We start from the raw sequence: 26,675 nt of genomic DNA on the forward strand, positions 1-26,675 counted from the left end.
GCATATTTTTGTGAGGAGGTCCGCAATTTCATATTTTAGTTCTCTGAGAACTCTAGGATGGATACCATGTGGTCCTGGTTATTTATTTGCTTTCAATTTGTCAATAAGGTTGAGAACTTCATCTTTTGTCACCACTATTTGCCTCAGTTCCTCAGACTCCCTTCCTGAAAACATCAGTTCAGGCACAGGCATCTATCCTGTATCCTCTGCAGAATTCTCTGCAAAGAATTCATTCAGCTTCTCTGCAATTGCCCTGTCCTCCTTTAGTACTCCCTTAACTCCATTATCATCCAACGATCCAACTGCTTCCCTAGCTGGTTTCTTGCTTCTGATATATCTAAAGAATTCTTTATTGTTGAACTTGATACTAACGATGTGCTCTTCAAAATGCTTTTTTTTGCATCTCATTGTTTGCTTGCATCTCCTTTGTGCCATCTTGTGCTCCCTTTTATTTTCCTCACTTAGGCAAGACTTCCATTTTTTGAAGGATGCCCTCTTTTCTACAATAGCTTTTTTGACACTGCTTGTTAACCATGCTGGTGACCTCTTGGACTTGGTGCTACCTTTCCTAACCTGTGGAATGCATTTTAGTTGAGCTTCTATTATTGTGCTTTTGAGTAAGCGCCATAAATAATAATAATAATAATAATAATCATATTTTAAAACTTGATTTTGCTCTGACTTTTATACTGCCTGTTTGGTGCATTCTCTTCCCCTCCTTATTGTTTTATTATGATTTTATTAGAATGTAAGCCTATTCGGCAGAGTCTTGCTATTTATTGTTTTACTCTGTACAGCACCATGTACATTGATGGTGCTATATAAATAAATAATAATAATAATTTTCCAAGGATTTAACCCTCTTGATTCCCCCTTTCAACTTTCTTTTCACTAGTTCCCTCATTGTAGAGAAGTTTTGTCTTTGCCAGGTTGTTGTTTCTTTTGCATGTAGCTGAATTTGAAACTAGGGCTACAGCCACGAAAATTCTTAAATGACAGGGCTGTTCTTAGAGTGTTCTGACCAAAATTCATGTGCTCAGATTCAACATAGGATGTCGTACCTGGACGGCAATCCAAGGAGAAACTTCGCTAGTTTTTGTTTTTTGTTTAGAGAGAGAGAGAGAGAGAGAGAGAGACAGAGATGTACTATTTCTTCTTGGTGGGTATCTCTCAGGATCAACACTATCTATTTTGGGGTGATGCTAAATAATTGAATGCACTACTCAGTTTGTTACATTCTGTCAACAGCTTCTTAGTGACATTTTCCATGTAGGAAGTTACAGTCTAATGCATCCTCATATTAACACTGTGAGGTACATGACTAACAGGTCAATGATAGAGACAGGAATGAAGATTAACAAAATAAGCTTCCCCAGACATTCAGTTGAGTACACTACTGAGGAGGAATCTTCCTGCATCGGGGTCACTTGAATGCCAATAGAAGCCTCCATATGACTGGGCTGGATGTTGGACTAGTCTCACCCAACAGGGTACATCTTATGCTCTTATGAGTAACTTTTTCAAGATTTCCACTGAGAATTCTTTATAAAATACATTATTCTTTTGTAAGAAAGGGTATTGTAGAGATACCTATCACCTTAATGGCTTAAAAGGGGACTAAACATATTTAAATGAAAGTTTGACTTCACCGATTTTGTATAAAATATGTGTGAAAAAAAGGAGAGGAGAGGTCCCTCAAGTGAAAATACAAAATGAACAAATCAAAATATCATAAAAACAATTATATTGTGTCAACACAGAAAGTACATAGATAAATAACCACTGGTGATAATCAATTCACAAGTTAGCAGGTACCATATTATCTAAAAACAAAGAAAACATGTGTTTATTTTGGAGCTACAACAGCAGGTACAATTACTCAGCATACCAGCAAATATGTAATCAAGAATATATTGTACACATCTTATACACAACAATATCATGAACACAGAGTCTCTATTTAAGAAACTGCTATAATACTGATCACTTGTATATTGTCAAAATTTTTGTAAAATTGATGAAAACTCTGGACTGCATTTTTGTTTTCATTCTTTTTTAGAATGACAAACCAATTATCAGTATTTTCTTTATCTATCAGGATGGCAGCCAAGCTTGTTCCACCCAATTACCATGCTCTGTTTTACAATAAAACATAAAGTCTGTCTCTGCCATACACCTGGGAAAAGTTGCATTTAAAAATAACAGTAACCTGGTTTGCACGATCAAAACAAGCCACTGTGACTTAAGCCCATGGCCTATTACAGGGCTATATGAGAGTTGTTTAACTCTCCAACAAGACATCCTGTCCAGGTTTGGATGGCCCAATAATCTGGTGATTATGCAAGTTGCGCCCACCATGCCGTATAGCTCACAATAAACCACAATAAACCATGGCAGGTTCAAGTAATGGTGGTTTGTTTTGATCATGCAAACTGCCAAGTGAGCAAACTGCCAAGTGAGCAGCCATCAAACAGCAAAGCTTCTTTATAAGAAGACACACATAGCCCGTGGAGAAACCTGAAATAAAACAGAAGACATACCCTTTCAAGTAATGAAAGCGTAGCTTTTAAAGCTCCTTCAGGACGCCCAAAAGGAAAGCAGTACCTTAGAGAAGGCCAAAAGAACACTTTATTAGATGTGCAGATGTGTAAATAACATTTGCTATATTTATTACTTTCGCTACATTCTGTAGAAACAAATAGAAACAATGGATTTCAAAAAAGGTTTTCGGTAGGCTACAATATTTAATTGGTTAATCAGGTAGACTGATCAACTGAAAACCTTTGGACTAGTGAGATGTACCAACAATCAGACAGTAGATTAAACCAGGCTATTTGGATTAAATAAACACTATTATTTTTAGTAGGAGTAATTATAAAACAACTGCAGATGGCCAGCACCATCTTAGAAAGAGGCATTCCCCCATATCTCACAAATTTATATAACAAATTTCCCCTGAAGGAATGCCTCTTTCAGATGTTGCTTGATATGGCACATGTATATTATCTAAAAATGAAGAACACATGCATTTATTTTGGAGCTTCAACTTTTATTCAAATGTCAAAGCAATTAACTAAAATCCATATAATTAATCAAGATTTGGGAAATAGCCCCTGTGTTTACTTAAACAATATTAAATTCAAGACTTAATGTTTGCCCAGAATTATTCTCTGCGATGATGAGAATGATGATAGTGATGATGATGATAATAACAATACGATGTTAATCATGCCACTATTATAGATTACTGTTTGACAAATATTACATTATATGTGAGACATGATACTTCTGTTTTGATTACTGGCTTTCAGTATTGTCACAATAACTCAGGACAAACTTAATTTTTTCTTCTAAAAGTTGTTGCTATAGTGTGTTCTAGCTGACCCTTTCACTCACTTTTCAGACAGTTTATGTAAGTAAATACATTTAATTTTGTGTAGAAGTTGAATTCAAAATACATTCCTGTACCTAATGCTTCTTAAACGACACAGTTCCTTTTCATACTGAGTTGGATCCAGACTTTGTCATACTTAGACACAATGAAATCAATGGAATCAAAAAGGTTGTGCAATCCTGATATAAATAATACAACTTATAAAGACACACTACTGATTGTAGAGTTACATTTCAAATCAAATTGTTCCATTGGCTTGTTATAAAAATAGAGTAAAGAATTTACCATTTGACATATATGCATTTATGAATAATAAAAACTGATACAAGCATGAAATAATATGTCTGTTACAGTTGTTACAAGATATACAGTTCTATAAAGAGGTTCTCTGTCACAAACAGCTAAAACACAATGATATATTCCAGAACATATATTTCAGAACTTTAGTCTTCTATCCAATGCACACTTAAACTCAAAAGGACTTATGGCCAAGTCATTTGTTTTAGGTCCATACATTTTTAATGTTTTAAGCATTGAGATGTTAATAACCAACCATTTTTCACATCAGGAAATATATAGGAATAAGTTTTCTATTGCAGCAACCAAATTGTTTCAATTTTAGCCAATTCAAATATTTTTGTGAACCGCTCAGAGAGCTTCGGCTATTGGGCAGTATAAAAATGTAATAAATAAATAAATAAATAAATATCTTGGGAGGCCAGCATACGTGTTTTAATTGTCTATTATGTTTTAATAGTTCTATGGTGCCCTGAGAATCCCCATAAAGGTTAAAATCATGGAGTTCGTTAATGTTGGAATGATGACAGGGATCACATCAAATATAGACACAAGTTAAGGGTTAATTTGTTCATCGAGTTCTTAAGACAATTAGTAGGTGCAATAGTAAGGGTAATTCAGGATGCAGAACTGCTGTATTCATCCAATTCTGCTAATAGTAACAAACTAATTATACTGAAGAACTATCAATACTGAGGAACTGTCAATTACTTAAAAATAAAGACAACACATCCTTGCCAGCTAGAATGAAGAGGTACAAGTAGCATGAACTGCCATAGAACCAAAGAGTACATTATAGAGCTACAGCCCTGGATTCCAGATGATTAGGTGAAATACAAATACATAAGCTATGTTTTTTGGTTATGTCTTAAAACAAATTTTAGTATCCTATTTAGTAATGTATTGGGGAACCTACTATTTATTTATTTCATTTATATTCCACCTTTTTTCCTCCAAGGAAGTGTACATAATCCTCCCCTGCTCTCCATTTTATTCTCACTATGATTTTCTCACAACAACAAGCCTGTGAGGTAGGTTGGGCTGAGAGTCTGTGACTGGCCCAAAGTCACCTAGTAGGTTTCCATGGGCAAGTGGGTACTAGAACCCAGACTCCCAACACTCTAGCCAGTACACCACACTGGCTCTACTAGCCACTCTACAAAGAAAAGTCCCCAAAATTATGAACCCAATGCTACAATTGTTTTAACTGCGTTACACATTAATGCTTGCAATTCATGTCAAACTCCTGGTTAAACAAATTTAGGACCAAGCAGGTAAAGAATTATCTATTCTACTCTGTGGCTTTTTGAAATTGTTATTGTTCAGTGATTTCTCTCTCTGAGGGAAAATATTTCCTTTATTAACTATGTTCTCTGAGCATTCTCTTTCAACACAAGGGGACCATTTCAAATAAACTGAGTCACAGCCACCATTCCTTATTTTGCATGACAACGGCCTACTATGGAAGCAATGCCAGGACAGTACAGGACCAGTGTTCTCTCTGGGACATATGAAAAGTGGGGGTCAGGGCAACAGAGTCTATTTTAAAGTGAGCAGTGAAGCTCTTCCTTCTTCCTTTCTGTAAACTATTTTTATAACAAATTTCCCCTGAGGACAAGTTGCCATGAATACAGCCATGTAAAACTCTAGATTATGTTACCAATGGATTATCGTTACTCTGGATTATCATTCTCATGCTATTATGGCATAGTCCAGATTCCTGATATTAGCATTTAGAAGAGAAAAGTGTGGTGGCAGATGGGGAGCAGGATGAAGAGGGAGAGCTTAACTGACCTTAGGATCTCTTAAGTTGTTTGCATCACTGCACATATTGGTATGATAACCCAAGAGCATCCTAGCGCAAACAATTCCTTTCCACCTCCACCAAGGATTAACAACCATGATGAATAAAATAAATAAATAAATAAATAAATAAAGTGATACCTCCTAATGAGTGTGGTCTGTGCTATATTATTTTGGTCTGTACCTCCCATGCTGGTCTGGCATAGTTTGACATAGGGTTCACATGTGGCTTGTGGTGTCAGGTAATGAATACTTAACACTCAAAAAAACTATAGTCTGGGAGTATAATATATCTTTCCAAAAGGGCTCAATTACTTTATAAAAATGGAACATTATTCCAAATAAAGTTTTAGCAGCCTTTAAGCCCTAACTCACTGCTGTCTTGTTTCCTCATAGTGTCAGGCATGGCAAACCTGTAGAATGAAAACACTCACCTGAAGTGGCTTATCTGGTTTTCTAAAAGTGAAGAAAGCCTTTCCTTAATATCTTCAAACCTTTCTTTCTCTTCAGCTGTTACAGTTCCAATGCCATCAGGCCTGAAATGTAGAGATTTAAATATGCATATGCACTCCTTCCCCGTCACTTATAAGTGTAAATCATGGGCAATAATATGCCTGTTGAAATACACACACAACGTTTTCTTAAGTCACTGAGATAAGCTTTTGAAATACAGGTAGCACTCATGGTATGCCAGTTATATTTTCATTCAACACTTCCAGCATCAAAAGGAGGGATAGGAACAAAGCCCAGATAGAATTAACATACTCTCTCACAAAACATAAGCCACCTTGATAGCTCTTTGAGATAAATGGTATGACTGAAGTGTTAAATTAAATAAACTGATTACAATATCCCAAACATAGAGGCTGCAACAGCTGAATACAGTTAAAATACGTTGTCAAGGTGAGAAAAGCAATACATCCGCAAACAGTGAAAAGCAAATGGTTTATAACTTAGAGCTGTGAGCAGGTAAGAGCAACTCATGGAGTGGGCACAGCAGGAAGAAGTGAATGCAGTTAAGACCTCTGTTCAGTTTAGAGCCCCATTCCCAATGGATACCCCCTAAGTCACATGGCTAGCACACAGCACAAGTGTGTGATGTATACCACATCTGTTGGGGACGCTCTAACTCTGGCGGTCTTGCAGACTCTATGGTCTATGATTTTCTAATTGAAATAAAAGTCGTGCTGATTTCTTAAAAACATACAAAGCAAGGTTTGTTTGAACACACTTGGATCGTAATATTGGCTGTGATCCAATATTATCTATCTGCATAGCTCCAACTCATGTCACATGGGTAGGGGCTACCCCATTGTATCCCAATGTCAGGCAGTGCTTTGTCTGATATTCACAAGCTACACATGAAAAATTTCCTAATGGGTTTGGCTTCAGCCTGTACAGATGTTACAAATGTAGAACTCTCAAATGTACACCAGAGACACTGCAATTGAGAAACCACCACCCACTCCTAGGAACACCACCTATCTCTTCCTATCCCTTGTTTTATGAAGCAAAGGAAGGACGTCTTCCTTCTTCGATATTGATCTAAGTTCCCTCCGTGCAAACTTAGACATGCTGTTAAAGGTCTGTGCTAATAGATTTCATAATGTTAATTTAATCTGATCATATTAACTAAATTGGGCTTATTATCTTGGATGCATTTCTGTCTAACCTGCCATTTAATTGGATCCAACAACAAGAATATATATAGCTGTGTAAAAAAGCACAGGGAATGTCATGAAGGTCATAGCTATATTCAATAATGCTGGGTACACTTTATCCCATTGCCTCTCCCAAATCCTACAACAAAGGAAGTCCAGGTTCTGCCCATGCTTATTTCAGACACTTCCTCTCTCAAGATTATAATTTGCAACTTTTAAAATTGCAATTTATTTATTTATTTATTTATTTATTTATATAGCACTATCAATGTACATGGCGCTGTACGTAGTAAAGCAATAGAACAGCAACTCCCTGCCACATAGGCTTACATTCTAATAAAAAATGAATATAAAACACACCTCCTTCTCTTTCTATTTTGGTTCCACCCCTCCCCATGATGATTTCTTGCTATGTCCCATTTTCTTTGTGCACAATCTGAGTTGTGTTGCTGAGGTCTCCTCTTCCTTTTCACACTCCGTTTTATCTGCTCTTTAACATCTATCTAGAGTATAAGCACCCACTCTAGAGAAAAAAATGAAAGTAAGTAACGTTTGTTTTGGTCTTAAGGTAAGGGCTTCCAGTGCTGCAGCTTAATGGATCTTAATTTGTATAAAGATGAAAGCTAGTTTCTAACATTCCATCCCACATCCCTAGAATTTCAAGGTCATTCTAATATAACCATGACGCACAATCCAGTGTGGGTTTATGCAGATAGAAGCATACACAGTTCAATAACAATAGTGAGGAGTATCCAATGGTAGTCCTACTCAGATTAGGCTCATTCACTTCAATGGGTCTACTCTGTGTAGGAGTACCACTGGATACTACTCATTGTCCTCAAGTGCACCCCCTTTACTTCCCCCCATACATTCGTTCCAAAAGGGAAAAGGGGAACACTGCACTTGGGAACAATGTTGTGGTGGAGACAAAGCCTGGTCACTGTTCTTGATAATGGGTGCTCAGCTCAGCCACCACTGATAGGGACACCTCTTGACCTTGCCCATGCCCCCTACCTCCCAAACTGACAACTGTTCACATGTCAGGCCAGCTCCTCTTCTTTGAGAGTGGGTATGGAGAAAGGGACCAGAACATTTCCACTTGTCAAACTTGACACACCACTAACTAGTAATAACAATGCTTAGTATATACAGAGTGCATTTCAAATGTTCAGAGCATTTCACATGCATTCTCAGTAATCCTTACAATAATCCCATGAGATAGGCTAGTAGTATTACCTTCATATTAAGGGTGGGGGCCTGAGGCAGACAGAATTGTAACTTGGCTTGAAGCTACCGCCTAAGTGAGATTTGAACCAAGGCTTCCCCATTCACACTTTTAGCCAAGTTACATCCATAGATTTGCCTGCAGCATACATCCCTGAGGTAAAGGAAACATAGCTATGCTCTCAAATTAGATTAATATAGATACCATTAACACTACCAAAAAGGTCAAGAAAACTTAAGCAGATGAAATACTATCTGAACGAAGTGTGAGATGTAGGCTTTCACCTGGACATGCTATGATTTGCTGCACCAATAGGCACACAGCTGTTTCACCTTTTCTCTCATTTCTACTTGTGATCCTGTCAGGTGAGGGAGCCAAACGTGCTTTCATCTTTAAAAATAATTTTGAGGACAGTAATAACAGCGGAGATGCGTACATCACCATTCTCCTTTATAAATGTAATGTGAAAGAATGAGTAACTTCTCTCCCCCTTCCAGTGTATGCCATGACACTTTACCTCAGAGTTCTGACAGATGGAACGTGCTCAGATTCGGGTAAATTTCTCTGTCTGATTTGATTGTCAGGAGAGATTGCACTCTGCAGTGATAAAGCAAATACCTCTGTCATATTAAACCTCGCCAGGGCATGTCACAAGTGTGACAGGAAAGAGCCAGAGGTCCTGATAGTGACAAGTGAAAAAGGTGAGCCTCGAGAATGTCACCATCTGTCAACCTGCACTAAGAGGAGAATTGCTATGTTCATAGCGAAGGCCTCACAACTCGTCAATCCACTACCTGAGTTTGTTACCATACAAAACTCACTGACAACACCTATGATTTTAGAATAGTTTGATACATTTTCATCAGCCACATCATATCCTCTGCTGAGGATACCAAGATAATCTAATCCTTTGATCCATTTTAAGGGTGAAAAGCAAATGTTCTTTCCTCTTCTAAACTTGTGGGGCATAACATTTCTTTCCAATGAGAGATGACAGATAGCCAGGTTTGGAGACCCTTGCTGTGTTGTCTATAATGCTCCTTCATAGGTATAGTCTCTAAGGAAGGAACAGCACCTCTCTGCAATAAAGCGATTCATGGAGAGATCACAGTCTGACCCCAGCCCCTCCAGCTGAGAAACGAGGAAAAAAGAAAATAGCTTCTCACTGCATTCTTTTTCACCTTTTAGATCCTTATCCCCAACAAGAACTTAAGCTGCTGAGTTTATGACTAAGTTGAAATACCCCTCATGCTTTAATAGTAATATGTCTTTAAAATAAACAACAGACAGGTATTGAAGAGCTTACAAAACAAGTTGAGGACTTGGGATAAGCAAACATGGATACACCAGAAGATTCCATGAAAATGAGGATAAGTTCATGACTAGCGCTCAGTTTCCGGAGAAGCTTTTAACACAACTCCTCAGAGCTCCATTACACCCTTTCTGTCCTTCCCCTGGAAACTGCACTTCTGCATGCTTCCCTGGCATAAATGAAGATTAAGTAGGGCTGCAAATCAGACATTAAGTTATAAGTGGAGATAAATGTTGTCTCCAACTTTTGAGGGAGAATGTTTTTGATTTGTCACTGAGGATCACAAATTGAAGTGATTTCTAGATCTGAGGCAACCGGCTGGGATGAGCAACACAGTTTTTATATCTGCAGTTTAGTACAGATTCTGACCTTTTGTCTCTGGGCCTGTCTGTGAAGTAGTTTGTCTAAGGCAGTGCAAATGTACATGGCATTGGTTTGCAGCACTTGCTCTGCCTTTACGTATAATGAACTACACACACACACTCTCTCCCGCCTCCCTTAAGGGTTATTTTATTTTGCTGCCATTGCAAGTGATAGCAGCAGCCACTGTGTTGGCAGCCTAGCTACAATTTCACATCCTCCACAATGCCCAGGATCAAATATAATCCCAGGCTATGGGGTGGGGGTGGGGGGGTAAATGGCAACTACCACCAAAAAATAGTGGAGAATATTCAGAGAAAATTCTGCAAAGTGGCCTTCTTTTTCAGGGAGGGGGAGAGAAAAAGAAAACAATAATAATGTATTTTTCTCTATGTTTGCAACTACAAGAAGTAACAAATTAAAGTACAAGACGTTTATCAGCTTAACACTTTAATTGGGAGGCTGGCATCCTGTAAAGTGAAGCGCTACCTTCCAGCACCAGCTTTATTGGGCTTCAAAAGACTCCACCTCTGCCTTGTACGGAGATTCTTGGGCAAGTTACTTGTTATTCTAGTCTTACCTGTTTGCCTTCTGGGAGATGAGTGTTTTGTGACTAGTCATGCCCACCCATGTAGCCATTTTATGAATGGACCATGGCAGTCATTTTGTGAGAGTGCCCACTGAAAAGGAAGCACGCCCCAGCAATAGTTGGCTTCTCGACTGGATTTAGCACGGATCCCCAGGACAGACACTCACGGCTCACAATTTTGAGGTTTAAGACCTTTTTATTAGGAAACGGGTAGGATACATGGGATTAGCAGACTTAAAACTATAAAACATGCATATATAAGTAAGAACCCAGAAGGAGCAAGCCAGAGACTAAACTACAGTTCATACATCACCCAACCTTGGTGTTCAGCCAACCCCCCTTGTTTCCCTCACAAGGTAGTCTTTATACTTTTCTTTCTTGCTTCTTCCCCCCTCCCCTTCAGCTTTGATGCGTAGATCTTTTCACACCTCAGCCTGAGATGTTAATTCACTCAAGGACAAGTGGACATGCCACAATCGGTCCTTGGCTCCAGCCGTCTCCCCCATGCAACTGCGGCCGCTTATCTCCCTCCTATGGAACCATAAAATTTACACATTAAAAAACAGGCTAGCCCCAAGTTCCAGTTAACCCTTACCTTACCCTTACACCTCCCCCCTTAAGATGGAATTTCTACAAAATTCCATCCTACTTCCCTTTACTCCTCTTAAGTTTACACATCGACCCCTGTTTTTTATTCTCTTTTCTGTGCCCACGCAGGGGCAGGGGTATATCGCATGAACCCTCGTCCCCTCCCTCACTACTGAAGCTCCGGGACAACCCATCTGCAACCACGTTCTGTTTGCCTTTAATATGGGAGACGGTGAAATCGTAATCTTGCAAAGCTAAACTCCATCTTAGCAGCTTCTGGTTGGTGTTTTTCACCCATGCCAGCCAGCAAAGCGGAGAGTGGTCGGTTTAAATTTGAAACGGACGGCCCCACAAATATGGGCACAACTTCCCTACTGCCTACACAATGGCTAAGCACTCTTTTTCAATGGTAGCCAGAGCCCTCTCTTGAGGCAGCAGCTTCTTGCTGATGAACGCTACGGGCCGCAGCTGTTCCCCCTCACCTTCCTGTAATAGTACCGCCCCCAACCCAGCTTCGGAGGCATCTGCCTGCACCACGAACGGCTGCTCAAAGTCGGGCACTCGGAGGACTGGAGCTTGCTTTAACTTTTCCTTTAACCGCTCGAACGCCAGCTGACACATTTTCGTCCATTGTACCTGGACCAGTTGCCTCTTCCGGCACAGCTCGGTCAGAGGGGCAACTAGCTAACTAAAATTGGGGACAAACCTCCGGTAGTAGCCCGCCAGTCCCAGGAAAGACTGGACCTGTTTTTTGGTCTGTGGGACGGGCCATTGCTGGATTGCCTCCACCTTGGCCTCCATAGGTTTCAGTGCTCCCTGTCCCACTCTATGGCCCAGATAGGTCACCTCCCCCCTTCCAAATTGGCATTTGGAAGCCCTCACGGTTAATCCGGCTTCCCGCAGCCAGCTAAGCACCTGGGTCAGATGTTCTAAGTGCTGTTCCCAGGTGTCACTAAACACCGCCACGTCTTCCAGGTAAACACACGAAAAAGCCCCCAGCCCCTCTAGAGCCCGGTCCATAAGTTTCTGAAAGCCTCCCGGTGCATTCGAGAGCCCAAACAGAAGTACCGTAAACTGATAGTGCCCCCTAGGGTTAGAGAAGGCAGACTTCATGGCAGCATCCTCATCCAGCGGCACCTGCCAGTATCCCTTGGTTAGATCTAACGTAGAGATAAATTTGGCCTTTCTGAGTGTTTCTATCAAATCATCCGTACGAGGCATGGGGTAAGCCGCCACCGTAGAGACACTGTTCAGCTTCCGGAAGTCCACGCAGAAGCGAACAGAACCGTCCTTCTTGGCCACGAGGACAAGGGGGGAGGACCATGGGCTATGACTCTTTTTAATTACTCCCATGGCCAGCATTTCTTCAATCTCCTTGTTCACTATCTCCAACTGCCTCCCATTCAACCGGTGGGGTGGTGATTGAATGGGTGGGTGCTTTCCCGTATCAATGGAATGCGTGGTCAGAGACGTTCACCCGGGCAACTGCGAAAATAATCCCTCAAATTCTCCTAAACACTGCTTTACCAATTTTTGTGCTTGGGGGTCAATTCATCTGGCACTTGGATGTCCGCCAGCCCCTCCTTTCCCCGATAGCTGGCCAGGACGTCCAACCCCGCCTCCCCATCTAGTGGGTTCCCTTTCCCCACTTGGCACACTCGCACAGCTCGTTCCTGGAATGGTTTCATCATGTTTACATGATACACCTTCGAGCAGCGTTGGCTGGAAGGGTCCTTTAGCAGATAGTTAACTTCGTTCAGTTTCTTCTCCACTATCAGGGGCCCTTCCCACCGAACCGCAAGCTTTTCCGGCTTCAGCAGCTTTAGCACCAATACCTTGTCCCCCTCCTGGAACACCCGCTGCCATGCCTTTCTATCATATCATCCCTTTTGGGTTTGCTGGGCCTGGGCTAGATTTTCCTGCGCCGGCTCGCCCACCTCTCGTAGCAAGTTCTGTAAATTCTGCATGTAGGCTACCACCGAAATGGGAGCAGGGCTCACCCGTCCTTCCCATCCCTCTCTTAATAGCTTGAGGGGGCCCCGTAACTCCCGCCCAAACACCAATTCGTTAGCTGAAAACCCCAAACTATCACTTTTAGCGTCCCTAGCAGCAAAGAGAAGGTAGGGCAGGGCTTGATCCCAATCTGCCGTGTGTTTGGCGTCATACGCTTTCAACATTCTTCCCAGCATTTGATTAAATCATTCCACCAACCCATTACCCTCGTGATGATATGCCACGGAAGTACATTGCTGTACTCCAGCCAGCTTCCATAATTCCTTCAACAGCTGGGACATAACACCCCCCCCCCAAGCCATTCACTAGCACTTTTGGGACCCCCAACCAGGTAAAGATTGTCATCATGGCTTTCGCTAACTGTGGGGCGGAAATCGTGGCGAGGGGCACTGCTTCTACATAGCGAGTAGTGTAATCCACCAGAGTCAAGATGTTCTTCTTCCCCGCCCGAGTAGCTGGGCTAAATGGACCTAATATGTCTACCCCCATTTTTTCAAACAGCACCTCCGTAATGGGTGAGGGGCGAAGCGGGGCTTTGGGATGGTCCCGGGGAAACCCTACTTGCTGGCAAGCATCACATGTGGAACAAAAGTACCTTCGGGGCTGGGTCCTCTCCCCTCCTCTTTGGCTTTGGACTGCTCCATTAAAGGGACCTCCCTCGCTTCACCCTCCAAACCTTCCCTCTGCTTTGCCGTTTTTCCCCGAGTAACCACAGCCAACTGGGTGACTTTAAAACATAAGTCGTTACCCAGAAGGAAAGCGGGCCCTTCCGTATGCGTGAGGATAACTAACTCTCCCTTCCACCCCCGATACTCGAGGTTTACCCAGGCCAGCAGTGCCTCAAACGGAGGCGCCCCATAAGGGGTTACGGTCACAGTTCGGCCCAAAAGTTTTTGTTCCAGCTTGAGCAGATCCACATGTGCGCTGCTCAAATCCGCGCCGGTGTCCCTCTGAGCCCGGACCGGCCTCCCATCGACCACCACGCACTCACAGAATTTCTTCCGACTCCACCGGAGCTGGGCCAGGGTCACCAACCACATGGAGACCGCCGACGTGGAACCTGGATTCTCCGGACCTGCCGTCGCCTTTGCCACTCCAGCCGGCTCGGTGCGCATGTACTCCCACTCCAGGTCAGCCACTTCCCCCTCGCTGTCGTCGCTCCAGTTAGGCAATGGAGCTGCCGGCGCCGGTGGAGCTGCCGCCGCTCGGTTGCGGAGTGGGGCTGCCGCCCCCTCTTACTTGCTTCGCCACCAACTTGGGGCACTCTCTCTTCAGGTGCCCGGGCTCTTTGCAGTAAAAGCACCCTCTGCTTGTTTGGGGTTTTGTTGCCGCCGCTGCCGCCAAGGCACTCTCCTTCTCCCGGCGCTCCCTCCTGGGCTACGCCGCTTTCTTCTCCACCGAGGCCACGCCGGAGCGCCGCTCTTGGCTCTTCTCCATAGCCCGAGGGGTCCCTCCAGCCCCTTTTCTCTCGAACACCTGCAGGCGGTCCGCCATCTTTGTGGCTTCCATCGGAGTGGTGGGGTTCTTTTCTCCCACCCAGGCATCGTATTTTTCGGGGAACTGCCTGTAAAGCTGCTCCTTGGCCATCAGATCTTTGGCCCCCTTCAGATCACGGACTCCCTCCGCATCCAGCCAAGCCTCCATAGCCATCATCATTCGTGTAGTGAACGCTGCGAAAGTTTCTTTTGGGCTCTTGGTCAGCTGCCGGAACTTTTGACGACAATGTTCTGCCGTGAGGGCATACTGCTCCTTCGCCATGGTCTTTAAGTGTCTGTAATCATGGCGCAACTCCCGGGGAATGGTAGCGATCATCTCCCTCAACGTCCCGGAGACCTGCGGCCGCAGCAGGCTCATCCTCTGGGAAGCCGGGACTCCCAACTCCTCGCAGGTGTCCTCAAAGAGCACCAGGAAAGCCCCCACATCATCTCCCTCCTGGTACACTGCGAACACCCGTCGGTCGAACCGTTGTCTCGATGTTCCTGCCGGTGCTGGACCCCGGGCTCCCTCTCTCTCCATCTCACCCACCCTCAAGTGGCGGGTCATCAGCTCCAAGCATTCAGTATACATGCGCTGCATCTTCCCCTCATCACTTTCTCCTTCTGTCCTCATGCCCGGGCCGTTTCCGTCCGCCCTCTCCGGAGGGAGAGGAATCTCTTGGGGTTGCGGGACCTGCACGCCTGGGCCACCTCCGTCCATCATCCCTGCTGGGAATGGAATCTTTGGCCGGACGTCGAACCACGTCCTCTCCTGCCCTTCGCCTGGCATCCAAAGCTGTGCGGAGTGTCATCTCCAGGCCCTCTCCACGGAGCTAGGTGTCCCTCCCACTACCCATTCAAACGTGGCTGGGACGGGTTCCCCTTCCGCTCCTTCCTGCGAAGTCGCCCCCAACAGCTCCACACCTGGAGCTACTGCTTCCCGGTCCTGAGACATTGTCAGCTGCCTATTCAACCTTGCTCGCCCTGGGTTCGAACTTATGCTTCGTCTCTCTCCCTTTTCCTACCAGCGTCTCGTCCCTCCGGACCCGTGTTATAGTTTTTATAGTTTTAAAACTATAAAACATGCATATATAAGTAAGAACCCAGAAGGTGCAAGCCAGAGACTAAAACTACAGTTCATACGTCACCCAACCTTGGTGTTCAGCCAACCCCCCTTGTTTCCCTCACAAGGTAGTCTTTATACTTTTCTTTCTTGCTCCTTCCCCCCTCCCCTTCAGCTTTGATGCGTAGATCTTTTCACACCTCAGCCTGAGATGTTAATTCACTCAAGGACAAGCGGACATGCCACAATCGGTCCTTGGCTCCAGCCGTCTCCCCCATGCAGCTGCGGCCGCTTATCTCCCTCCTATGGAACCATAAAATTTACACATTAAAAAACAGGCTAGCCCCAAGTTCCAGTTAACCCTTACCTTACCCTTACACCCACAACACTCAAAGTTGAGCCCAATGGCCCAAAAGGGCTGGGGAACCAATGCACTACTAAATACAGCCCTTGGGGGCAAACAGGACAGGTTGCCTGTGCCTCTCTTCGACATGCATGAGGGGCCAGGTATTTTTTTGGCAGTCTGAAGCAAGCCCAAGTTTAATTGAGCACCACCTACTGCAAGAGCATGGATTATTTTGTAGCAGCTCCATTCAGTTCCACTGAATAGTTCTCATTCTCGAAGGAGAGACAAATCTGGCAACTCTGGACATTGGTTCTAGAATGTGCCATCAAAACAGTCAACACCTGAAAATTTGTGCACAATCTACATTTCACCACAACTGAAGTTTCCAAGTATCACAGGGGTTGTAGTGAACATAACATTTTAACTATTGTGGCAAGAAGGGATGTGTACTGATTTAATCTAGCCAAATTAGCATTATTTTATATGTGCATCAAAATAATTCAGGTGGAGGAATAGATAAAATAGACAGGCAGTGTTTGTTGAGTACATCAGAGAGAATGCTTTCTTCTTTCTCACAATATTCCAGATTAGGCAGGCCTGTCCCAAGATTATTTGCTGACTGAGGTGAAGGTCAAGATGGCGCCTCTCTCCATTCCACATATAAAAGCCACCAAGACTGGCAATGAATTGAATCTTACTTCAAAACTGATGACAGGACAGTGTCTTCCAGAGTAGGTTATGGGGTTTGGTGCAGGCCACATGGGACACACAGCTCTGTCCCCTCCCTACTTCTCTTTACTTGTTGCCTGAGGCAGCCACCTGCCTAATGGAAGGGACGGCCTTGGGATTAAGTTAGGTCCAGAAAATCATCTTCCATGCACTCTGAGTTTAAATAACTTGCACGCTTATTCAGGAGACACTGGAAACCAAGTGAACCTAGAATGACAATAACTTCAATGCACAAGAACTTATTTTGTGGCATGCACTGCATACATCAGTCTTACATTCAATGCTGCAAAGAGTGTGAGGATGAAAAGGGATGGGGGAATGAAGAGAGAAGAAGTGCATGGTGGAGTTGCCAAGACACATGGACTCGAGAGAATGGATGTACACAAGATGCATTCCCAACCTCCTCCAGAACTACCGACTACTTGGACTATTAGGAAATGAGACTTCTCCAGTATTACTGTCATATCACAAGTATTATACTGCCTAAAAAAAATTCAGCTGCAAATCTGTTAACCGGGGGGTGGGGGAGCATCAGTGCAGGTATGCTCTGTGATAGATCTGTTTTTTCACAAGATACCTAGATTCATCTCCAGAAAGCCAATTCTTCCCCATGCTCTGGCATTTCCTTTTCAAGACAGTCAAGTATCTTATAGTTCAACAGCTACAGATTCTGTTCTTTTCTCCCCAGAAGAGATACTTTTAAAAACAATAAGGGAAGAAATTACAACATTTGTGGTAACAGGCTGATTTGATTCCTGTGATATGGCTTTCACCTTTATTATCCGTCTGAAGAATGTTCAATACATCAGCTTCTTCTGAAGAGAAGGAGTGAGACTCCACCTTGGGAGGGAGGGAGGTTCTTTGTCAATTCAACCTGCTTCTCAGCAGGGGGAAAAAGTCACTTTGCACTTCATGTATTTCCCACCAACATCATTTCAGAAAGAGAGGGACAAAATGGGAAGTCGCAGCATGAAAACTAGATACAAGATGAGATGATGAGGAAGAAAACAATAGCTCCTTTTCTGTATTTTGTACCTTCACTTAACCTCCGCTGCTACTGTCGAGACTATGCTGTAGTTACATAATTATCCCACTGCATGTATATAAGAGGTATACAAATCTGGGACTAAGGACAATAGTGAGAAGCAACAATAGCTCTGCTATCACTAAATAGTGGTTCATTTTGGGAGCACTCTGAAGAAGAAATATATAAGAAGAAAAAAGGTGAGCTGAGTGGGAGGGGCATATTTCACATAAGTTGTCATCAATCAAGAGCCCTCCTTCTTTTGGAGATTGTTTGGTCCTTGCTAGAAAACAGCTGCAAATATATTGTTTGTGATTCCTGGCTAGCTGACATAACCTATATGACCCACATAGGTAGCACGATCTTCAGTCTAAATAGACATAATTTGACCTTAGTGATGCCAGCAAATAGCCACAGCCAAATGGCTAATTAGCATCATGACATCATCATGTTTTCCTATGTGATCCCTGATTGGCTGAGCTCACCTAAGGATGTATTGCTTGATCATTTTTGTTAACCCATGCATGGTCTTTTCCAGGCTATTTGTATTTCAATTTTGTGGATGTGCAGTGGAAGCTGAGAGAAATTGAGTGGCTTTGGGAATATCACTGAACCCAAGACCAGGTACAGATTTGAGCTTCGGTCACCTGGGCCCAAGATTATCACTCAACCAGTTGGACCTGAGGAGTGAACAGCTTCAGTTCTGGAGCCACTAGTCTAGTTTCTCCTATGGAAAATTCCTTCCTCACTCCCAGTATGGGAATTAGTCAAAATGCAGAGAATGAACAAATCTATCAGATTCATCCCAATGAAATTTTATTGGTCAATTTCATATCACTAACCAAATGCAGATTGCCAGCCCCATGGTGGTAGCCTTTACCATACTTACTGAATCTGGGCTTGCTAAGTATTTCAGCCACAGATATGACCATGGTGCCATTTATTACAGGAAATGCAGGCTATCCTTACTCCTCACCACTACTGTTGTTAGGTAACAGGACTTATGGGGCAGAAAACGGGTTCTTTTGTAGGGTCCATTGTAAGATTTCATATCATATCAGAGAATCCATAATGCTTTCTTGTCATCTAAAGTGGAATTCCATAACCACAGTACTTCTTCAGCAGTGACTGGTAGCTTGTTTGTGTAGATGCCTCGTATAGGCTTCCAGTGTCAGGCTAGCCTCCAGGTTTAGATATTCCTGCCCCAGATCTCTCTTGACTGACATTCCAGTTGACTCAACTTCACATTTCCACGCCACCCCCAGGACTCTAAATAGCTGTTCACCTTTGTGGGAAACTCTTACTCTTCAGTCAACACACCTTAGAACCTAGAAAGGAGGAGGCGTGAAGTCCTGGCTGAGATACAATGCTAGTTGATTGCTAGACTGACACGTTTACCAAATCAGTTCTCTGAATCTGGACTTGTTCTCTGATCTTATTCTTCCAAACCTTATCTCTGATTACTTTACTTATTGCTTCTACAGACACTTTATGTGGACCTGCTTGCCTCCTTGTTTCTTACAAATATAATATTTTCTATTTGAAACTTCCTAGGTCTGATTCATTTAGTTTGGCTCTCGGAAGCCCACACCTCCCTTCCAATGAAGTTATCTTAAGTACTTGACTTTCTGTTTCAAGTATGCTTGCCTCTTTGGTTTGGGGTCTATGAAACTCTTCACCTGGTCAGCTTACTGAACCATCCCAGTACTTCATTCTGATCCACCCACTAACCAATTTTCTTGTCTAATATTCAGATTGAAAGCCATTGATGAAAACACCCTGTTATTTGATATTAAAAACAAACATGGATTACTTGTTTTATGAAGTGGAAACATAACTTGCAGTGCTATATTCCATGCTTTTGAAAAGTAGCATGTCTCAAATGGTCTTTGCCAGGCTGGTAACAGGGCCATGATGGCCCTCTTAACAATAGAATACACTGCTCATCTAGCACAACCAAACCATTTCATCATTGGGCCATAAAGGCCCTTTGTCTTGATGTTGTAGTCTTTCTCCTTGTCAGTCTGACTTAGAAAACTAAGATGTATAATCACATATATCAGCCTAGAACTTTGACCTATCATGCATTGTCTGTGAAATTCTTTTCTCCCCCCTCTGTAATGCTGTAGATGAATGAGTGGATGCTATTATCTGTGTGTGCACAATCCTGAGTGAGCGCTTCTGTTTGTGTCCTTGACTTACCTTTCTTCTCTCTCCCTTTCTTCCTATTTCTTTTTCTCTTATTTCAGTATCTTAGTACCAGCCAGACCCTCTCTTTACAACACTATTCTATTCTTTTATTTCTAAAACACTCATAAATGCTGCACAAATACAGCAGTTTGAATAGGAGGAATACATACTGAGTGCTCACCACAGTGGAGGACGTGCTCTCAGAGATTTCCACACACTGCATGCACCGTTGTCCTTCACTTAAGTTAATAAATAAAAGGGATATTTCTACCTTCCTTTTGAATTCTTGAAATAAGTTTGGGCAATTATCAGTAGCATTGCACTGAACATTAGTACTGACAGGTTCAAAACCAGACAATAAATAAGGCTAGGGAAAAAGCTGCATGGAGTCAGGCTTCCATGCAAACATTTCTATGCATGTTGCGGAGTCTGAGGAGTTGGCATGGAAAGTATGCTTTTTCATTGTTGCCAGCAAAGGCCTTGAAATTTTGTACAGAAAAAAGGAAAGCAAAGCCCATCTCCATTCACTGAATAAAATACTATTATTGGAACGGGGCGGAAATCAAGCCCATCTGATTTCTCTGAGAAACTCAACTTTGCAAGGATGTCTTCTCTTGCCCATACCAATTTATGTACTAACTATAGGAGGCAGTCAAGAACAAGACCCTGACAAGAGAGCCAGTCTTTTTGAGCACCACAAATCAGACTCTTTTCCTTTATGCAAGCTAGCCATCTCTCCTTTATGTTAAATCATATATTGCTCCAAACTTGTTTTACTAAGGTTCAAACATTTGCCTGTCTTTGCTTTCTTAGAGTATCAGAATAAAATACTTGCAGTTAAAGGAGCAGTCCAAACCACCTAGTAAATGATGCACAGTCTTCTTAAATTTTTCATATATCACAGGAATCCAGGAAGGCATTGTTCATAATGGGAAATTCTTCTGAAAACAAGGTAGTGGCATCATTGGTTGCACTCAGAATTCCTAGTCCTCTGTTGAGAACTTGAAATGGCACCAGACTGTTACAAGTGAAGAGATCTCTTGAATCACTAATGCAGTTAAGGGGCGAAGATTTCTCCTTTGGTTACACAGGAAGATGCACAAATGCATAAACACTGTGAATTGTTGTGAGCTGCTCAGAGAGCTTCGGCTATTGGACGGTGTAGGAATGAAATACTAGTAGTAATAATATCAGGTTTAACTTCCTATGTAAAATTTCATTTCACATAGGATCTTTAACCTTTATATCCCAGTTCACCCACTTACAGTTGTCATTAGGCAAGCACCTTGGGAGTGTGTGGATGGGCTATCACGAAGCAGTCACAAAGAGCCACGTACATAACCCCCTCTCCCAACACAGATACTGTTTTTCAAACTGGCCTCTCTGCAGGAGTAGAAACTGCATGCAAAACTGGTGGCAGCACCTGCATGTTCACTTGAACAATGTTGAAGAGGGACATGAAAGAGTGCAACAGTTCTTCTAGGGATAGGGGACAGCATAGCAGAGGTTAATGTGGTTGAACCAGAAACAGGATTTCTCACCTACCATTTCAGAATCCGAGAACATTGGAATACACCAGCCTCTAGAGCAGAGCTCCACAACAAGACAAATACTATTCACCAACCATGTTTGGTGGCCTGTCAAAGCTCTATAAACCTCCTGTTTCGTTTGTTTTTTGTGTTTACTGTGTAGGATGCAAAAATGGGCTGCCAAGCATTACAACGCATGGCTGGTGGACCGCCTTTGACTTGGGACATCATAAGTAGTGTAGACCTGGTTGAGACGCCTAGGTCTACAAAATGCCAGAACCAGAAAGACTTGTAATATTTCCCATAAATCAGCCCCAATTCCTCCATGGAGTTTGCCTGTCTGGCTCTTCTGAATGTTATCTTTGGCCAGAATCCCATGGCGTTCTTAGGCAGAAGGCATGAGGATGAGCGTGGAAGGACAACAAAGGGAACAGACAATAGATGAGCTTGTGCCTAATGGGGAAAAGGAGGACTATAAGTGAAAAAAGAGGTCATACAGTCAAGGACCAAAGAAAGAGATTGCCTTAATGGAAAATTTGATGTATGACATGAAATTCTTGACATGAATTGCTTCTTTTCATGAATTCAGTTTGTTGAATTGGGGACTTTAAATAGCTACACGTAATATGATATACCATATGAATAAAATTATATTCCATGAAATCATAAACTCATCCCAAATCTATCAACCTGCAAGGAAAATAAAAATGGATTGCATCTATTGCTGGGGTTGGGAATCTTTTTCTGCCTGAGGACCACATTCGCTCATGGCTAATGTTCTAGGGGCCAAAAGCCAACAAAAGAAGTCCCCTCAAGGTGTCATGGTCAAATTAAAAGAGGACCACTTTCCTTGCCTCAAACACACACCATTCTTACACAGAACATAATAAAAACCTATTCATCCACACATAACGCACAGGCAACAGACACATAATACACACATATCCATTCTCACACAAGAGACATGACACCTCTCCACTTATTCATGGAACACACCCACATGCCCGATCTGCGCCCAGCGAGGACAGCTTGGGTGGGGGATGGTTCTTGCAGGGGTGGGTGGGCTAAGGAGCCAGAAGGAAAGCTCTACGCATGCATGGCACGAGTACAGCCTTGTTTGGGGGCGGAGCCAAGGTATAAATGCTCACCCAACGCAGCACGCGGCCTCTTTCGTTTCTGCCCCCACCTGCCCTCCCTACCAACCAGTATTAGAATAGCCAGTCTTCCTCTTTGGAGTGGGGGCTGAGTAGGAATTTCCCCTGACATTTAGTGATGCACAGGTTTTCGCCTACTCCATACTGGATTTAATCTTTAGAAGTGGAGGATAAATAGGTCAATTGGTGAATGGCAGGTTTGTGCGGGAATTTTGGGAACTGAGAATAGAGATGGTGAGCACTCTGGCACCTTTATGGTGATTGGCAATCCAGAGGTCCTGCTCCTCGGGGGCTTTGCAGCTTTCGTGTCAGGATATGGTTTGCCTTTGGGGACCTTTTTGTCTTGTCTACTCAGAGCTGTGTAGCCCTGAGTGGGGATGACGCAGGTCGGTCTCACCAAACACTCAAGTGTAGTTGGAAAACGGGGCCGTGTCACCCGACTGCTGTGTTCAACTGAGTGGCTCACCCTGATGGGCAGGCTAGTTTCCTGAAGTCAAATGAGCTAAATTCCCACATGTTCACACACAGATCCATGGAGGGGAGAATTTCACTGTTTAAATAAAGAGGCCCTAGTTTAACCCAAGCTCTGGTGTCCATGTTTTATTTCTAGGCTTCCTTCTCCACTCGCAAATGTTCACACACACACACACACACACACATCCCACCCCCATTCATCCACACACATTTCATGCACAAAAGGCTAACCCTACCCCATCTGAGAAACATCACTTTTCAAAGTGACAAATTCTGGACATACAACACACCCACCGCCACAACGGAATGGGAAAGCAAGTTGCCATGCCTGAATAAGTCTTTTAAAGATGCTGGCAAGACACCCCTTATCCTTTGGAAGTTTACTTTAGACGTGACTGAGCAGAACTTCTTAGCCTCAGGAGGAGAGAAGAGGTGGGTGGAGTGCACAAGGAGCGCTGACAGCCGTAGAGGGTGACTGAAACTCCTGGAAGCGCTGGTCACTCTAACCACTGAACACTATCTTAAACCCAAAATTTGATATTCTTGAAAAATAAAGATACATTTTTAAAAATGCTTTTCTTGTCAGACATTAATATGGAAACATATGCTGAAAGGATCAAAATAAGATTACCCAAAGCCACTTGCCCCATGGGATGAAGGTGCACCAATTTTTTCAAGCATATAGCCAGAGTTTGCTTATCTTGTGCCCCACAAAATACAGGCTTCTGATCAGACGAGTCCTGTTTATACTATCAGAAAAATTGTTGGAACGGAAGTCCATTTATTTCAATTTATTATGATTACAACAGAATTCAGACTATTTTGGAAATGGAGGGCAAGTCCTAGAGGGAAATAAAGTAGCATGAGCTGGGATGGAGAGGGCAATGAAACCACCACAGTAAGTTTTCAACACCGCCCCCATCCCCGAACAACTGAAGCTTTGTCCACAGATATCTTAAGTTTCAGAATATTCAAACAGTGCACACACACACTTCAGTTTCAAATTTTAGTCTATAACCCAGCCAAAAACATAATTAGCTCTGCTTCCAAATTTAGCTCAAGGCAGAGTTTGGTCTGGATTTTGAGAAGTTGAATCAAAGCAAATATTTAGAGTAATTCATTAGAATCTATGATGGATATAGGCAGCTTTCCATGATGAGCTGAGTATTGTTAGGCTTGAGCAAAGGTCAGAGTCATCAGTTCATACCAGCATCCAGAGATCACCAATGGGGCCAAAAGTAATCTGCATTCCTATAAGGCGACTACAGCTCTTTGGAAAGCATACACTTTCTACCTTGGTGGTGTCTCCTAAAGTAGTGATATGGCTCATATATATTCAATTGCTATGAATGGGTTGTTCCCACACCCTACTCCCTTATGTGTTTATGGTTATGAATCGCCCTTTTACTTTCTATCATAGAATAGTAGAGTTGGAAGGGGCCTATAAGGCCATCGCGTCCACCCCCCTGCTTGATGCAGGAATCCACCTTAAAGCATATGGTGTTCATGGGGAGACATACAGCAAACACACCTGCTGGATAAAGCCAGAAATGGCCCTCAAATGAAGAATCTTCATAATGCTGGCCTATTTTAGACTGAAGCCCTCTTTTGTATAGAAATGTTCTATTGCACTCCAGAGCCAACATAGATGTTTTGTATCAACTGAACCCCCTTGATGCTCATTCATTTCTTGGCTAACGGTGAGTGGGAGAAGCTAAGTCTAAATACACTGCTTGTTTCCCCTTATCACGTAGACTAATGACTTTTTGCTGCATGTCTGCATATTAAAATACCTGTTGCCATGAACATGAGAAGCACAAAAGGCAAAGCTGTAATGGAGCAAGGTTGGGTCAATGACAGCGCCATTCTCTGAGTGTTCCATCAATTCATTCAGATAGCAGAGATGGCGATGGCAGCCTCTCACACCGTAACGAGCACAATATTCATCTAACACGAAGACTTGGCCTGGGCTAAACCAACCCTGTAAGAGATGGGGAGGGGAAAAATGTATTAATGAATCAGGACTGTTCTTTTCTTCTTCATTTTTTTCAAACAAGATTCTCACAGAGAAACATGCTTAGAATATTCAATTTGCATTGCAGTACACAAACCTTTCTAGCTATTATATTTTTAATAGGTTTAATTATAATAGTATTCATTTATTAAAAATGGCTAGGCTACAGCAACTGTTAGCCTGGAAATGGAAAATGTCATGAATTTCTGTTGTTGTTGTTGTTGCAGTAGCACAAGCATAAAATATTCCACAATAAGTGTATTGAAAATACGAATACATCAAAATGTCCAAAATTGTTTTCCATACATAATCTCAAATTCAATGAGCTACAAGTTATTCTTCCTGAGGAAGGGAAGGTAGTGTTCTTCTGTGTGGGGAAAAAATGTAAAGGAAAAGTAAAGATGAATAGCTTAGAAAAGTTATGTTATGGGAGAGAAGACAAGAGAGATACATGTGGCACAAGAGATTGAACTGGACATGAAAAGAGCCTAAATCATTTATTGACTTCTCTGCTAACTTTCAATGTTTTAAGAGGAAAGAGTTGCTTGCCCCCAGGTTATCCCAGTATTTACATCTAAAGGCCAGCACCATCTAGAAGCCAGCGTATGCATCTAGACTGCACATCCTGCAATGGCCTGGAACTGGGCCTACATCAGTAGGAATTAGTAGTGGAGTGGGGTAGACTGAGATCTATATTTGTCTGGACTAAGGGATTCAGAGACATGCACCTCTGGGGAAAGCAGTCCACAGGACTCTTGGTCCATGAACTGCTGCTCCGAAACAGCAGACAAAAAAGAAATACTGATACTATAGGAAGGCAAGGAAGAGCCCAGGAAAATGAAGACCCTTGAGAAGGCACTATGGTTTGGATTACCATGAGCCATGGGAAGATCAAGAGCTGTTGGTTGGGACTCAGGGCCCAAATGCTCTCCAAGACACTGGATAAAGAAAGGAAGTCAGGAACATAACAGAGTATGGCTAGCTGACATTCCTGCTGAAATAAGAGATAAGGCTGAACAAAGTATCATAACAACATAATCATGCTGCACAAGATAGACAAAGACAGAAGCCCAAAGTAGCACTGTTCAAGCTAGAGGTATTAAAGAGAGTTCACTATGCCAGAACACTTAAAACAGTCCTGGGGAAGAAGGCACTTTCGAAAGCCAACGTATTTCCATAAGAGCAAGAAAAAGTCTTGTAGAAGATGAACACATGCATTAATATGGCATAAACTTTCATGGATTAAATACATCAGATGCATGTGGTGCTCTAGTGCATGAAAGGTTATGCCATATGAATTTTAAGGTGCTATGAGACTCTTTGATAGTTTTGCTGCAATAGAATAACAGGGCTATCCCCCTCTGCAAGTTACTTTAAGTAACGAAGTGGTTTTCAGAAAAGGGAACACCTACAATTAAAGATGTTCTCCTATTCG

At 42.7% G+C, this 26,675-nt stretch overlaps 1 protein-coding gene across 1 annotated transcript in view; it reads right to left on the reverse strand.

Annotated features, from left to right (window-relative positions):
* The window catches only part of CADPS2 (calcium dependent secretion activator 2), a 348,762-nt gene that overhangs the window by 113,059 nt on the left and 209,028 nt on the right, over positions 1-26,675 (reverse strand). Inside the window, exons 13-15 of the mRNA XM_063134072.1 lie at positions 25,020-25,207; positions 5,929-6,030; positions 2,541-2,604 (exon numbers count right to left, since the gene is read on the reverse strand). Of these exons, the coding sequence (XP_062990142.1) occupies positions 2,541-2,604; positions 5,929-6,030; positions 25,020-25,207 (354 nt within the window). The remainder of the gene's footprint in view (positions 1-2,540; positions 2,605-5,928; positions 6,031-25,019; positions 25,208-26,675) is intronic.

Source organism: Elgaria multicarinata, chromosome 9 (genome assembly GCF_023053635.1).
Source record: "Elgaria multicarinata webbii isolate HBS135686 ecotype San Diego chromosome 9, rElgMul1.1.pri, whole genome shotgun sequence".
Lineage (NCBI taxonomy): Eukaryota > Metazoa > Chordata > Lepidosauria > Squamata > Anguidae > Elgaria > Elgaria multicarinata.